The following is a 15,549-nucleotide window of genomic DNA, read 5'->3' as shown; positions in this document are numbered from 1 at the left end:
GTCTGATACATAATACACATGCTTTTATTACGGATTTAAGGATGTTACAATCAACCAAGTAAAATGACATGAGCTGATGATTCGACATATACTTGATGCTATATAACTTCACATTTGATCTAAATGACATGCACACATTCATTTCTCCTCTAAAAGCATTAAAGGCGGTTGATTCTTACTCGACCAAGTGCAGTAGCTTCATCAAGTCCATATAACGAATCAATCAACAGTGTCCGCAGTGAAGCTGGACCTCTAGCCATGTCCATCCCTACTTCACTTGCGACACCAAAGATAGCCAATGCAGAAGCTGTTGCTTCAACAGCATGGGATGGATCAACTGCGACAAAGGCAGCAATGAGGGCAGTGACAGAACATCCAGAAGCAGTAATTTTTTGCAACATAGGCACCCCATTATGAACACAAACAACCCTATCACCATCTGTGATATAGTCAACAGCTCCAGAAATAGCGACTACACTACCACTTTGTTGAGCAAGAGACTTAGCAGCTTCAACAGCATCACTTGAACCATGTACACTATCTGCACCCTTAAATCAGTCAAATTGAAACAGATGAGACATTATGAGCACAATCAATGGATGAGAAATTGTAATACAGTAACGGCGTGTTCTCAGTTCTCACAAACAAATATTTGCGTATCAAAAAGAACTAATCTCCCTATCAACTTCTCTAAATTTTAACTTGGAGAGGTTAAAAAGAAAAGGGCAACAGAATCAAGTGTATATCGCCTTGATGTTTATGACCACTGGTAGCAAAATTTGTCCTAAAAGAAGACGAATCAAACAATATGAATATTTCATCAGATTACTTGCTCTTCATTTAATGATTTCATCTTCTGTATATTAATCTGTCCATAACTAGCCATATTAGCATATAATTACTAAAATTGTTAAACCATCTAACCCGCTAACTCATGAGACCAGTTATTTTTCCCCAACCCATATGCAACAACAACAATGACATACCCAGTGTAATCCCACGAGTGGGGTTTGAGGAGGGTGAGATATACGCAACCTTTTACCCCTACTTTTTCTGATAGACTCTTAGTACGACAATGTATTACCAATTTTCTCAACCCATATATTGAACTTAAATCAATTTCAACCTATTTTAGATTTTCTCGACTACCACTCTGCCTATACCATCAACAGGCAGAAATACCCCATTTCACAAGTTTCCGACTATAGCATAAGAAAATACAGTAAATAAGAAATTTGAAGAGAAGTTAACTTTGCATAAATGGAAGAAGATTCTTCTCTTCCTCCCATTCTTACATCAGTAATATCAAATATAAGGTAATTGTAGGTCATACGAGGAAAGACCAAAATTTGGAGACCTGATATCATCAAATCTTGAAAAAAAATGCCGCCTTTGGTAAAACTAAGCATCTTCCAAGTAGGAAAAAAAAAGATCACCAGATAAAGGACTCATTTTGGCTTGATTGTCATATGAAAGAGAAACCATTAGGAATTTATTCAATTAAAACAACAATTACCATGTCTTATAAAATCTTATAGATTACTATCTATTTGACCAGTTTCATTCCTATTATACAATACTTCAGTGTTTTTCTACTCATGTTCAATCTCAGACTTGAAAAACTCCTAACACTGGACATAATGTCAGCACACCAGCAAAGATTAAATTGATGGTAAAACATTACTCCCGTCTAGTGTTTATACCAAACCAATTAATACATCCAGTGTCGTAGCTAAGGTCCCTTGGCTTCTTCATGGGTTTACTACTTTACATTTTGACACTCCTTAACGAAAATTCTAACTCGCCACTGAATGCATCATCATCACATATGTTAAAACATACACAATTATCACTTAACTAAACTATGATATATAATAAGATCCGGAGGAGATAAATATTTTGCCAAAATTGATACTCAAAAATATTGTGTTACCTTCGAATTTGAGTCAACACAACCCTTAAAAAGAGCAAGAATCTCAGACCCATTGCCTCTAACAACACTAGGTTTTAAAGCAAGTAGCTCCAAACACGCCTTTAACCGGAAACTTGACCCACCGGCAGCTACAGGATCAAGCACCCAAGGTTTTTTCGATTGATTCGCCACCTGTGCCGCCAATTTCATGCCGGGTAGCCAGTCAGGAGCGAGGGTTCCGGCATTTATGCAAACTCCAAGGGCTTTTGGAGTAAATTCTGGGATTTCTTCAACGGAATGAATCATCGCCGGCGATGCACCGGCGGATAACAGAGTATTGGCCATCAAATCCATTGAAACGAAGTTGGTTATACATTGAACTAATGGGGATTTTTGACGAACTAATTCGAAATGGGTCCATGCTTGTTTGGGCCAATGTATAGGGTTTTGTTGAGCTCCCTTTTGGGGTTCAATGGTGTTAGTACTTTTGTCTTCTTCCATAGGAGTGTATAAGCGAGCTGATAACTCTGTTTGGATGATTGGATTATGCAAAAGAGAGAGTATATATCACTAGATTTACGGAGTGATAATAAATTGTTATTTTTGAAAGTCCTTTAATTCGAGTGCAATAAGTTCAAGTACAAAAATGAAGAAAATAGCGTAGCAATATCATAATATAACAAACAGAGACATCAAAAGTAAGAACTATAATAATACGAGGTAATATTAGGTACTATAACCAAAGACTACGTGGTTAAGCTAATACGATAATCGACATGGTGCTCTATACTATCACCCAACTAAATATATGAAAAGGCTAGTACGCAACCATTCTTAACTACCTATTAATATTCTATCCTTACCCACGAGGCCACGACCTTCATATCTTTCTATCTAAAATCATGTTTTTGATAGGATGCACTCATATTTTATCTAATTACCTCTCTCCAATACTTCTTCGATTAACTTCTACTTTTCCTCAACCTCACTTCGATAGTTGAGTCTCAAGATCAATGTCAGGATCAAGAGTTGAGAGTTGGGCCTTAGATCAGTATTGGAAATTGATTCCCGAAAAAAGTTATTTTTCGAATAAGATTGAGTCGGAAGATAAGATAAAAAGAAAAAATTGTGAAATATTTTAAGAATGCTCATGTTCCTACAAAAGTTTGACACTATGCCACTTAGTAGATCGAAAGTATATCAAAGTTTAATTAATTGAAATAGTGTATACGTGCCTCCATGAAACAAAGAATCTAAAATAAGTGTATATATATAAACACTTGAAAGATTTCCGCCATCGCCGGCAGCACTGATAATTTCCAACAAAATGCACAACCACCACCTTCAACCGCCGCCAACCACCACTTCCACCGGCGGCACTACCGGCAGTAACAACAGTAGCATTTGCCGGATCACTTTTTCGACTCCCTTTATCCTCCTTATCACCATCATATTCTCACTTCTCCTTATACTTTCCCTTTCCTTTTCCCCATCTTCTACCCCTCTTCCTCCTCACCCTAATCCTTCCCTTTTCCCCAATTTCCATAACTATCTCAACTCCCCATCAAACCCAAATGACCAAAATACCCTTCCATCCACCCCACCCACTCCACCTTCAATTGCATACCTCATATCTGGATCCACTAAAGACTCTTCTAGAATCCTCCGTTTGTTGTTTGCTGTGTATCATCCAAGAAATCAGTATTTACTTCATCTTGATAGAAAAGCTACTCAGAAGGAACGTGATGAATTGGCGCTTGCTGTTCAATCTGTGCCGGTTTTTAAAGCTGCACAGAATGTAAATGTTATTGGGAAAGCTGATTTTCGATACTCGATTGGGTCTTCTGCATTGTCTGCTACACTTCATGGGGCTTCCATTCTTTTGAGACTTTCGAATTCTTGGGATTGGTTTATTAATCTCTCAGCTGCTGATTATCCACTCGTTACTCAAGATGGTATGAAATGAAAAGATTTAGTTTGAAATATTTGGTGTAGAGGGAAATGGGGGAGGGGATTATAGGATGAGGAATTGAACCCCTCACTGAAAAAATTCAGGTAGCCAATCGACTAAGCTAACTGGGATTCTTTTGAAAAAAAAGATTTAGCTTTTATATTTGTTAGTTTTGAATGTCTTTGTGTTAGCTACTTTGTAGGCTTTTTGAGTGTTGAATTTCCATGTTTTGTGAGTTTAGGATCTTAATTGAAATCTTATCTAAGATTGGTTTGCTTTAGAGAGTAGTCGAAAAACTATGTGAAGGCGAGCTTATCTTTAAAATGAACTTGGTGGACACAGTTACCGTGTAGCAGTTACCTTGTGGAATTAGTTAAGGTACCTGCAAGCTGGACCGGACACCATGGATGTTAGTAAAAGAGTTATCTTTAAATTGACAATTGACCGAGTTAAAGATTTAGCTTTTATTTGTGTTCGTTTTCAAATTTTCTTTTGGTAGCTACTTTTTGGGAGGTGTGTTGAATTCCATGTTTTTTGAGTTTAGTATCTCGATTGAAATCCTATCTAAGATTGGTTTGCTTCAAGCGAGGAGTCGAAAAACTATGTGAAGGCAAGCTATTTTTAAAATGAACTTGGTGGACATAATTTCATTGGTACTTGTGCAGGTTGGAGGGAGGTAGCAGGTACCTCTGGAATTAGTCAAGGTACCTGCAAGCTTGTCCGGACATCATGAATATTAGTAATAAAGAAGTTTATCTTTAAATTGTCCATTGACCAATCTAAAGATTTTGCTTTTATTTGTGTTCGTTTTTTAGTTTTCTTTTGCTAGCTACTTTTTGGGCTCTGTGTGTGTGTAGAATTCCATGTTTTTTTGTGTTTTGTATCTCAATTGAAATCTTATCTAAGATTGATTTTCTTCTGCAATATCTTTAAAATGAACTTGGTGGACATAGTTACACGGTAACTGTGTAAGTGGGAGGTAGCATGTACCTTGTGGAATTAGTTGTGGTACCTGCAAATTGGCCTGGACACCACGGTTATTAATAAAAGAGTTATCTTTAAATTGGCCATCGACCACTTTTGTCATGAGGGGATTATTCATGCACTTGATGCAATTTGTTTCTCCGAGAAGCTTGTTAGAAATTGTAGAAGTAGTTCATTGATGTGGGTAACTTTTCTATAAATAGAAATGTCTTGCCTGAACAAGTTTCTTGGTATTTGGGTTGGCTTCCTGTAAGATTTTACATCAATGAATTGTGTAGTTGAAATCATATCTCCTTATACCGGGCTATCTCGTTGGTGTTTAATGATAACTGATGTTTGTAATGCAAATTCTTGTCATTGAACTGTGCCATTGGTGTGTTTGGATTGGTTGCACTACAACATAATCAATCGAATATTTTCATTGAATTTATTTCTTCCTATACCTCGATTTCTCTTTGTTGACGAGTGATGACCGATGATTTATGTGGTGCAAATCTTGTTGATTTTCAGATCTTCTACACATTTTATCATATCTACCCAAGGATCTTAATTTTGTCAACCACTCGAGCTACATCGGTTGGAGAGAGTATGACTATATCCTTCTCCTGCTATATGTTTCTATATGTACTAGCTTATAAAAAAAAAAGAGGTTTCTATATGTAGTTATGTTTAAAGGATATGAACATGTGGATAGCACGTGCTTCTAGAGTTCACTAATATTGCTATTTTGGATTGTGTAGGTCAAAGAAGTTGAAACCAATAGTTGTGGATCCAGGGCTCTATCTTGCAGAGGAAAGTGAAGTATATTATGCCTCTCAAAAACGGGAACTGCCAGATGCTTATCGATTATTCACAGGTGAGGATGCTGGTTATCGTTTTATTTGCTTCATTAGGTATTGAATTTGTGAATAACGTTTGTGCTCTTTTTCCTGTGATTGAGAAAAAATATTTTCTTGATAAGGAGGGACAACTATAACGCTGAGAACAAGGAACTCTTTTATTAAAGAGAAAGGAGTAAGGACTAAACTAGAAAATAAAATTTAAACAGAAATATTATGCAGTATGAAAATAAGCAAAGTATGATATACATGGACACTAACTGGAAAAGGTGTACCACTTGTGATGACGCCATTGTTCCTCTCACTTCACTTTTATCTTCTCTTTTTAAATCAGAAAAAAAATCCAAATATCATCAACAATCCAACTAAATATCATCAACAACCAACCTAACTGCTTCCCTCAATTCCTATTTCTTCCATTGTTTTCCTCATCTGACATCCAATCCTTCATCATCCTCTCGAAGTACATTTAACGTTATGTTATGTCATTTAAAAACCAAATCTATTGCCACAAGAACTATGGTTATTGTGAGGGGAAGAGGGGTTGGGTGTGGGGCATCCCAGATGTGGTTTCAGAAGGATATGTTAACTGGAGATGTTTAGGCGCAGAGAAAATTACTAGTCTTTCACTTATCAAAGAAAAAGAGGAGTCTTTGACAACGGAAACCAGGGTTCAAATTCCAGCGGAGACCAAAAAATAAGTTGATTTCCTTACATTTAATGAAGCTTTGATGGGTAAATGTACCCGATACTCATGGTGGAGATGCGTATAAGCTGATTCGGACACCATTGTTATCTTACAAAAAGAGCTTTTGACAAAATTCTAGGGATTCCGTCGAAGGTTTCTAAGTGAAAATGACAAATCTATAATCCGGAACTGAAAGAGATTAGAAAGTTAAGGAGGCAATTAGTTTGAGGCAAGTAGAACATTCTGCACGGTTTCAGATCCTTCATCCATTCTTTTTTTTTTTGACGAGGAAATAAACCCTTCATCCATTCATTTATCAATCTTATAACATTAAGAAGCAAGGAAACCATCTTCTCCGTACGGTTTTCCGTTACATTTAGGCTCTAAACGCTTTTGCATTTCTATCCAGCCAAAATCGCCAAGAGGTCTTGAATGAAGCAAATACAGTTTAGAATCCTCATAGAGCAGTAACCATAGTGGAAGTACTTAATTAGATGAAGCAGGGATGAGAAAATCTCTAAACCTCTATCTAGGAAGCATCTCCACAACCTGATGGGATGAGAAAATCTCTAAACCTCTATCTAGGAAGCATCTCCACAACCTGATGAGAAATGCAATGCATAGTCAGGTTGTCCTTGATTCTTGCCTTTGTACTACGTATATAGAAGACTATCTCCGGATCTGTTGCAGATCATTCATGTAAGTGTTCCAAGAGTCTGTTACTTAAGTCTTTACCTTGTAAATGGATGATTTTCAGTTGAACTCTAGCTTTTGGATGAGTATATAAGGAAAGGGATTGTCTTGAAACAATTTCTTGGAAACATGCATGCACCATGTAATCATAAAATGATTTCTAGGGAAAGTAATTTAGTAAAAACCGCTCTTGGTATGATCTTTCAGTAAATGTAATGAAAGCATATTTGATACGTTACTGAGACAAAGCCACATGACACAACTTAGTTTATCAAGTATCAACAACAATAACAACAACAACAAACCCAGTGTAACCCACAGGTGGGATCTGGGGCGGGTCGAGTGTACACAGACCTTAACCCCCCCTACCTTGAGAAGGTAGACAGGCAAGTTTATCAAGTATCAAAACTATAAGTTTTTTTGCATTTTAAAGGAGGAACAAGCTACTCTGAATTTGTCTAACTTCTTTTTTTTATAGGAAACTAAATCTCTGAATTTGTCTAACTTCTTTTTTTTATAGGAAACTAAATACTTAGTCCAATTGTGATTACATTCATCAGCAACCCTGCGTTATTATTCTATTTCCGTTCCATCACTTCTCTTCATCGGGCAGTCAACCCTTCATCCTTTTCTCTCAGTCCAGTTGACACCTGACATTATGTATTGGTTCATTTGAAACCCAACTCTATTGCAACAATCACACCATCCTTGCTAAGTACAACTAGCAAGTTAACATTATCCTTCAGTATCAGTTGAAATATAATGAAATCCATCTTGAAGAAATTCCTAACCTCCAACGGCTTAAAATTTGAAACTTGTGCCTCAACTTCTCTCTCCCACCATTTCAATTTGTCCAGCCTTCTCTGCAGTTCATCGGCTGCCTATTTTGGCCCTGGAGGAGGGTGAAAAAGTAAATTTTCTTTCTTTTCAGAGCTAATGGGTTTTTAATTTCGATGAATATTGACGTATAAAGTTGTCCCTTTCATCTCTATGATGGGGTTGAAATATAATTAGCGTAATCAATACTAAATGCCACCGCTTAGTTGCTTAAAATGATAAAACAGTGCAAAACAAGGGGTTATCACTTCAGTTTGAAGCCATGAGCTTTAGAGAAGTATGCGCGTCAAACAAAGCCGCGCAAAGTAAATCCAAATAGAAGCGGTTGGTTCTTTGAATCTTGAACTTGAGCGGTTGGACTAATTATTGTTTATTTGATGCTGAAGTTAGTTATTCTCATATGTTTGGCAATTTTTTAATTTTTCTTAAATTGTGCGTTTCACTTCACGTTTTTCATTTCAAGCCCTGCAGACTCTGTGTCTCTTTTGGATTTTTCGTTTTTGAAAACATCTTTTCAGAGAGGTGGTTTTTGCATTGCCAAGACCCCTCATAAATGATGGGCTCTGTTTTCACGAGATACTCTTCCTATTTGTCTCGTATTGTTGTCTAGAAACGTTGTATAACAGGACATTTAAAACCAGCCAATTTGTTATAAAATAGCATGTTTTGCATGAGTTTCATACTATGACCAACTAATTTGTTCTTACTGCAGGGTCATCATCTGCTATTTTGAGTCGGAAGTTTACTGAGTTCTGCATCTTAGGCTCGGATAACCTCCCTAGAACTCTGTTAATGTACTTGTCAAACTCACCATCCTCAGAATCTGTATATTTTCCAACCGTTTTGTGCAATTCACGGAAATTCAATGGGACAACAATCAACCACAACATGCAGTATGCTTCTTTTAACTCCAGATCACAAGTTCGCCGGCTCAACTCAAGTGACTTCAATGACCTGGTGATGAGTGGAGCAGCCTTTGCTTCCCCATTTAAGGCAGGCGATCCGGTTCTTGATAAGATTGACCATGAACTTCTCCACCACAATCGTGACGAACCAGTGCCAGGCGGGTGGTGTTTAGGTGACACTGAAACTAACAAATGTACCGTTTGGGGAGATGCTGAAATCACAAGACCGGGTTTCGGAGCAAAGAGACTCGAGAAACATTTTCTTGAGCTTTTCTCTAACGGATCATATTTGTCTTATCAGTGTCAATATGAGAAGAGCTCCTCCTCCAGATGATTAACATCTAAGTTGCACAGACTCTTCACTTTCGATGCTGCACCTGTGTTGGATTCTTAAAAAATACCCTCCTTTTGGAGAATCCGACACGTACTCGTTGACATTTTTGAAGAGTTCGAGCAATATAGATTAACATAGCAAAGGGAGAGACAGAGATGAATACACTATCAACTTAGACAGAAGATATAACACGAGGTACTCATCAAACCACTTGAAATAGTACTAAATTTTAGTGTCAGCTAGCCAATTCTTTCATTGGAAGCCTATTGTTGTATAAGTCCTTTTGAGAGTCATCTTTTCCATCCAGTGCCCGCGCTGCGTCAAAAAAACTCCGTCTTTGATCTCTCTTTCGCAATACATTTTAAGGGCGAAAACTTTGTTGAATTGGGCAAGCCCTGCTGAGGAATCTTAATGTAATTGTTTGCCATTGCAATGGAAGATCATTGTAATCACTTGATGTTAATATTGTACTCATATTTTCCCTCTCCTCGAGGCACACGTAGACTTTTTTTTTTTTTACGAAAACATTATTATGTCTGAATATGAATACATGTTTGAGTATTAAGATGTTGTCTCTGAATTTGAATGCTAGATAATTAAAATTGTGTTTCTCAACATCTCAAATTGAATACATATTATGATGATTGTGGGTTGTTGGTTGGTGGTGAACATAGTTAACAGTAGAGCTTGTCTAGTGGTGGTTGCTGGGCTGTAGTGGCTGGTGGTAGAGGTGGCCGGTGGTGGAGTGGTAGTTAGCAACGGAAATGGTTAGTGGTGATAGTTGGAAGTGTTGGCGGTGGTGGTCGTGTGAGGTATGAGTCGAGGTGATTGATGGTGATGTTCTAATCTCAGGTTATTCAACCCTAAACTCTAGCTCGTACTATTCACTAATATAAAAGAGTGTATTTTCTTTAAGAGACATCTTGAAAATCTCATAAATTCATGGAATATTTACCAAGAAATCAGAACAATGAACATCAAATGTTGTTATTCTCAAAACCAAAGAGATCAAGATCAGATGTTCTCCATCTAGATCAACTCGAAATATTGAAGTATTGTCCAACATTTTTGGCGTTCAAATACATCACGAGGAGGTCTACGAGCCCGTTTGGATTGACTTAAAAAAAGTAGTTTTTTAAGTCAAAAAATAAAAAGTAGGGGAGATCTACTTTTGGTTTTTGACTTATTTTAAGTTATTTTAAATCTTGCCAAACACTTCTTAACTTATTTTAAGTCACTTTTAACTTATTTTAAGTTATTTTTTATATTTGTCAAACATTTTCAAAAATCAAAAATTAATTTAAAAATAAATTTGACCAACTTTTAAGACAATCCAAATGGGCTCTACATCATTCTACCTTCAAGAAATATACTACTCCCTTCGTTTCACAAAGAATGACATGGTTTGACTTGACACGGAGTTTAAGTAAATAAAGAAGACTTTTGAATCATGTGGTCCTAAATTAAAGTTATGTTAAATGTACAAAATTTTCCTTAATTTTGTGGTCTTAAACATACCACGTGGAAAGCAAAAAGTAAAATGTTACCAAAAAAGAAAAGAGATCATTCTTTTTTAAACTGACTAGAAAGAAAAGGAGGTTATTCTTTGTGAAACGAAGGGAGTATTAATTAACCTCGAATGACGGAGAAAGTTATGAGAGAAAAATTAAATAAATACACAGAATTGTTACTAGACTATTTCTTTTATGAAAATATATTTCCTTTTGACTACATGATTGATTGATTTGATGTGTATTTTAAGTCACAAAGACAAAACTACTTTTATTCAACTTGAAATAAAATAAAGAACACATAACATGACTTCTTCTAAAGTTTGCATGTGATATCTCACATGCAAAATGGGAGAGTAGTTGCAAACATCTAACAACTAATCATACAATTTTTTAAACATGGGTAGGCCCTAGTAACACCCAAATTTGCTCCACTTATATTTTATGTCCAATTAATAAAATCGTCGGATCATTTTTATAACAGTCATTTTTTATAATAATATTTTTTTTAGTTATAATATAATCTAGTCTTTTCTTAAGAATTGACTTTTATATTATGTTATATTCCATATATATCCTTTATAATAACATTTTAACATAGTAATTAAAAAATATATTAATAAACGACACTATTATAAAGAGATGTTACTATATAATCTCAAAGACGATGTGACTTCAATTTTAATCATTCATCATTTCTTTAAATCTTGTGTTGATTAATTTTTTTATTACGACTTTTGAACTCTTCCTTCATTAAACACACACATACACAAAAAAAATAAAAAAATATCACATGTATTGTCGGAATAGTCAAAGATTTTTTCAAGTAACTTATTATATAAATAAATTAATAACAATCGTGTTACTCTCTTATTGGACAGATTAACTAATCAATTCCATGATTTGCATAGGCAGCCTGCGTTGTCTAATAATGTAAAATACATGGGGCTGTTTGATCGGTGAAATAAAAATAATAATTTGAAGATATTTTATTATACATTTGATTTTAAATTTTATTTCACTTCAAAATTATTTTATTTCACTATATTAGTATAAATTATTTCATATAAAAATGAAATGAAATAAAATAATTTCATGAGATATTTTTATCTATGTTCCATTTTCCTGATCACATAACCTCATAGTGTTATGACAATAATATTAATAATCAAGTTTTAATTATTTATATTTGTATCCTACAGTGGAAAACAACATGTAAATATTCTATTATATGATAAATAAATAAAATATAGTGGTAAGTATATAGTCCTTGTCAAGTTCATGAAATATTGGGTGTACTTTCACTAGTAGTATTTTTGGTCATGTTGATTTGACACAGACCAATAGTACCTAAATATAATTGACCACAAATTAAAGGGATACCTACTTGTTGAAATATATAAATAAATAAATAAATACAAATGAAAAAAATATATGCGTATATAATTTACGTGATTTTAGATAGAAGGTCATAAAAGTTACATAAATTAAAGTAGTTAATAGTGTCTTGTTTTTCAATATATGTTTATACTAGTAGTTGTATTATTTCTGTAGTTTCTTATTCGTTGTTTTCGTATTTTGCTTATCATATTATTTTATTATGCTTAAGTATTGCATACACTCTATCGGACATTAGACCTTTCTTCGTAAAACTTAAGCACATTTTAAAGTATGATCAGTAGTGACTTATATAACATTTTTCTTTAAGTCGAGATTTAAAATAACCTCTTTACTTCAATAATTTTGTAGGATAAAATCTACGTCTATCTTGATTCTTTCAAGTCCCATCTATGAGATTACACTGAACATGTGTTTTTTGTGTGGTAATGACTCACATACAAATATTTTTCCCTTTTAATGAATCTTATACGAGGCGAATTAAATTAGTCAAGACACAAAAATGAAAATTCAGTACCAAGTAAAAAAAAAAAAAAAAAGCAAGTGAGATAAGCAAGGTATCATTTCTACGACAAACGTAAAAGGAAAGAAAATTAAAAAAACAGATGAAAAATCAACATCCTGTTGCTGCCTCCAACTTGCCAATTTGCTATTCAATAATAGTCCTTGGCCTTTTATTAGTAACAATAATTATTTATTTTATTTGATTTTCGATTTCATATTTAAGTCCGACTAATCTGAATTCACACAAAATAAAACTCATGAATGAAGTTTCTATTAAAGATTTTTTCATATCTCAAAACTTAAACTCAAAAATTCTAATTAAATAACGAGTCCCATCAACCACACACCACTTTCTTTGGTATTATTGGTAACAATAATTATTCTTTTGATTTTTTATCTGGTGTTTGATATATTCGACTAATTTAAACTCGCACGAGATACAATCCATTAAAAAATAACGTTTCCTATCAAATATCTTTTAATATCCGAAGCTCAAAATCCAATCCTCTAATTAATAAAAAACTCTTATTCACTGCACAATATTCTTTGATATTATCGTAACAATAATAACACCAACAAGAAAGAGAGAGGAAAGAGAATCTCTCTTTCTTCCTACCCACAATTATTTCTCCCAAATTTCTCTCTGTCTCTCTTAACAAATTCAAACCAAACACAGCCAAAATAAAACCAAAAAACTTGTTGAAAATTCTATAGAAAAAAATTTCTTTCTTTTTTTTTGAAAAGAATTTTATGAAAATGGAAGCTATGTACTCAAAAACTTGTTTTATGGTAGATGATGATATTCTTAATTTCTCTTTAGATGATGATGAAAAATATCAAACTTCTTCTTCTTCTTTTGAATCATCAAACACCCTTGGATTTCATCAAGATGATCATAGCCCTTCATTTCCTGTAAGTAATTTGATTGATTTTTTTTTTCATTAGAATGGCATTTTCGTGAATAAACATGTAAAGAGGGGTAATTTTGTTGGGTGAGGGAATAAGATACCATGTTTGGACGATTTTACCCTTGAAACCAAATGAGTTGTTTGATGCCTCGAATAAGGATAATAATTTCGAAATAAATTTATGATTAACTTTATGTCGTGTTTTGTTTGAGGTGTTAGCTAATTCAAGATTAATTTATCTTGCTATTTGATAAAATAATGTGATTACTATTTCATATCGGCATATTCTATGCTTGAAATATCCTTGTTTATTCCATTTCACATGCCAGGCGACCCTAAAAAGGATTCATGGCTTGTTACATAATACTTTTTTATGATTACAATGAAAAAAAAAATTCACATAAATTCAAACGGTGCTATAAATGATAGGGGTAATTTTGGAAATAAAATATGGGGGTACTTTGGGAATTGAAAATGTGGCCGACATATATTTATGATTGGTACGTTGGCAGCCACTAGAAGTGAGCTGTACGAATAATTACTATGTATCCGTTTTCCACTTGCATTACATAAAATACAAAAAGACGTTTTGGTCCCTATGCAAAATTTCCTTTGAAATTGCCTTTTTTTTTTTTTTGTGCAATATTAAAATAATTAGATTCCCTCTTGGATATTTTCAAGTTTTCTATAAGATACAAATAGAAAAATAAAATAAAGCTTACCTTATTCTCTTTTTTCGAACTGCTTTGATATGTTTTTACTCGAGCAAAGGGTCTATTGGAAATAGTTCCTCTATCTTCTAGAGTAGGGTAGGAGTTTAAGAAAGAAAGACTTTTGACACGTAATTTCCATTGGAAGTCTCCTTCGGACGAGCAAATTTCCAACAAAATGTCTATCGAAAATTCATGTTTTTTTAATTGTGTTTGTAAACTCCAAGTTAGTGAAACAACACCATATAAATTGAAACGGAAGGGGTAGTATAGAAAGTTTATTATTCCCAAGAAGTGAAAAACCAGAGGTGATTATGAATGTTTATTTTGAGCTACTCATAAGAGTTGCTTGTGGTGAGAGTCTATCGAAAACAACCTCTCTACCACTATCCTCCTCAAGGCTCAAACCCGACTTATGAGATTACACTAAATATGTTGTTGTTGTTGTTAGATGCTCGGAAGAGTATTAACGGAATACATTTTGCAGGATTATGTAGAGGAAGAATTGGAATGGCTTTCAAATAAAGATGCATTTCCAGCAGTAGAATTTGACATATTCTCTGATCATGTCCCTAATGTCATATTTGATCACCACAGCCCAAATTCAGTACTGGAAAACAGCAGCAGCAGCAACAACAACAACAACAATTGCAACGTAAATGTTAAGGAAAACGCGTTTACAAGCCACACCTCTAGCCTCCTACAAGTCCCCATTAACCACCCCGTTGGTGCACGGAGCAAGAGAAGGCGAAGAATCGCCTTGCAATTCGACAACTCGTGTGTGTGGGGTAACCAAGTGAAATTCAACAACACTAGTACTAAGCAAGGACTAACATTGCTCAAAATATCATTGACTAAAGCTAAAAGAGGTACTAGCATTGGTAGGAGGTGTCAACATTGTGGGGTCGATAAGACCCCACAATGGCGTGCAGGTCCTACAGGACCTAAAACGTTGTGCAACGCTTGTGGGGTCCGGTATAAGTCTGGAAGGTTGTTCCCTGAGTACCGCCCCGCGAATAGCCCTACTTTTTCAGTTGATTTACATTCAAATTCTCATAGGAAAGTTTTGGAGATGAGAAAGCAGAGGATTTAAAATCAAGTATATAGGGCAGGGTTAATTAGTAGTGAGTCTATAGTTTTTAAATTTTTAGCACAATTAGTATGGAGTCTAGGTTTACTAAAACCATATTATTTGTATTGATTTCCACTAAAATCTACTAGGGTATTTACAAGTTAACTTGGTTTGGTCATGGTATATTTCATTTATTCTTTTCAACCAATAAGATGTATTGTTAGTTAGGGGCGGAGATAGATCGAAGGGCGAATACTACACTATATACTAAATGAAAGAACCCTTTGATGAAAATCCTGTCTT

At 34.6% G+C, this 15,549-nt stretch overlaps 5 protein-coding genes across 5 annotated transcripts in view; 2 read left to right on the top strand and 3 right to left on the bottom strand.

Annotated features, from left to right (window-relative positions):
* Positions 1 to 15,549, bottom strand: part of LOC125830853 (dihydroxy-acid dehydratase, chloroplastic) — a 275,530-nt gene that overhangs the window by 202,302 nt on the left and 57,679 nt on the right. The window lies entirely within an intron of this gene.
* The window catches only part of LOC125830891 (stress-response A/B barrel domain-containing protein HS1), a 241,399-nt gene that overhangs the window by 200,041 nt on the left and 25,809 nt on the right, over positions 1 to 15,549 (bottom strand). The gene's annotated exons all lie outside the window — the stretch shown is intronic.
* LOC125830876 (hydroxyethylthiazole kinase) lies at positions 55 to 2,455 on the bottom strand. The gene is made up of 2 exons (XM_049510058.1): positions 1,934 to 2,455; positions 55 to 548 (listed from the first exon to the last, which is right to left on the bottom strand). Exons 1-2 carry the CDS (start codon positions 2,411 to 2,413, stop codon positions 159 to 161), a joined length of 870 nt encoding a protein of 289 aa, XP_049366015.1. The 5' UTR covers positions 2,414 to 2,455; the 3' UTR covers positions 55 to 158.
* Positions 3,183 to 9,616, top strand: LOC125830863 (beta-glucuronosyltransferase GlcAT14B-like). Its single transcript, XM_049510040.1, has 4 exons — positions 3,183 to 3,867; positions 5,358 to 5,433; positions 5,588 to 5,703; positions 8,617 to 9,616. The coding sequence occupies exons 1-4, from the start codon at positions 3,240 to 3,242 to the stop codon at positions 9,141 to 9,143; spliced, it is 1,347 nt and encodes a 448-aa protein (XP_049365997.1). The 5' UTR covers positions 3,183 to 3,239; the 3' UTR covers positions 9,144 to 9,616.
* On the top strand, positions 13,179 to 15,418 carry LOC125830877 (GATA transcription factor 1-like). Its single transcript, XM_049510059.1, has 2 exons — positions 13,179 to 13,468; positions 14,662 to 15,418. The coding sequence occupies exons 1-2, from the start codon at positions 13,307 to 13,309 to the stop codon at positions 15,265 to 15,267; spliced, it is 768 nt and encodes a 255-aa protein (XP_049366016.1). The 5' UTR covers positions 13,179 to 13,306; the 3' UTR covers positions 15,268 to 15,418.

The sequence above is a fragment of the Solanum verrucosum genome, unplaced genomic scaffold (assembly GCF_900185275.1).
Source record: "Solanum verrucosum unplaced genomic scaffold, falcon-dt-bn FXZP01000049.1, whole genome shotgun sequence".
Lineage (NCBI taxonomy): Eukaryota > Viridiplantae > Streptophyta > Magnoliopsida > Solanales > Solanaceae > Solanum > Solanum verrucosum.
Note: the sequence above shows the minus strand (reverse complement) of the source record. Positions and strands in the feature narration are given on the sequence as shown.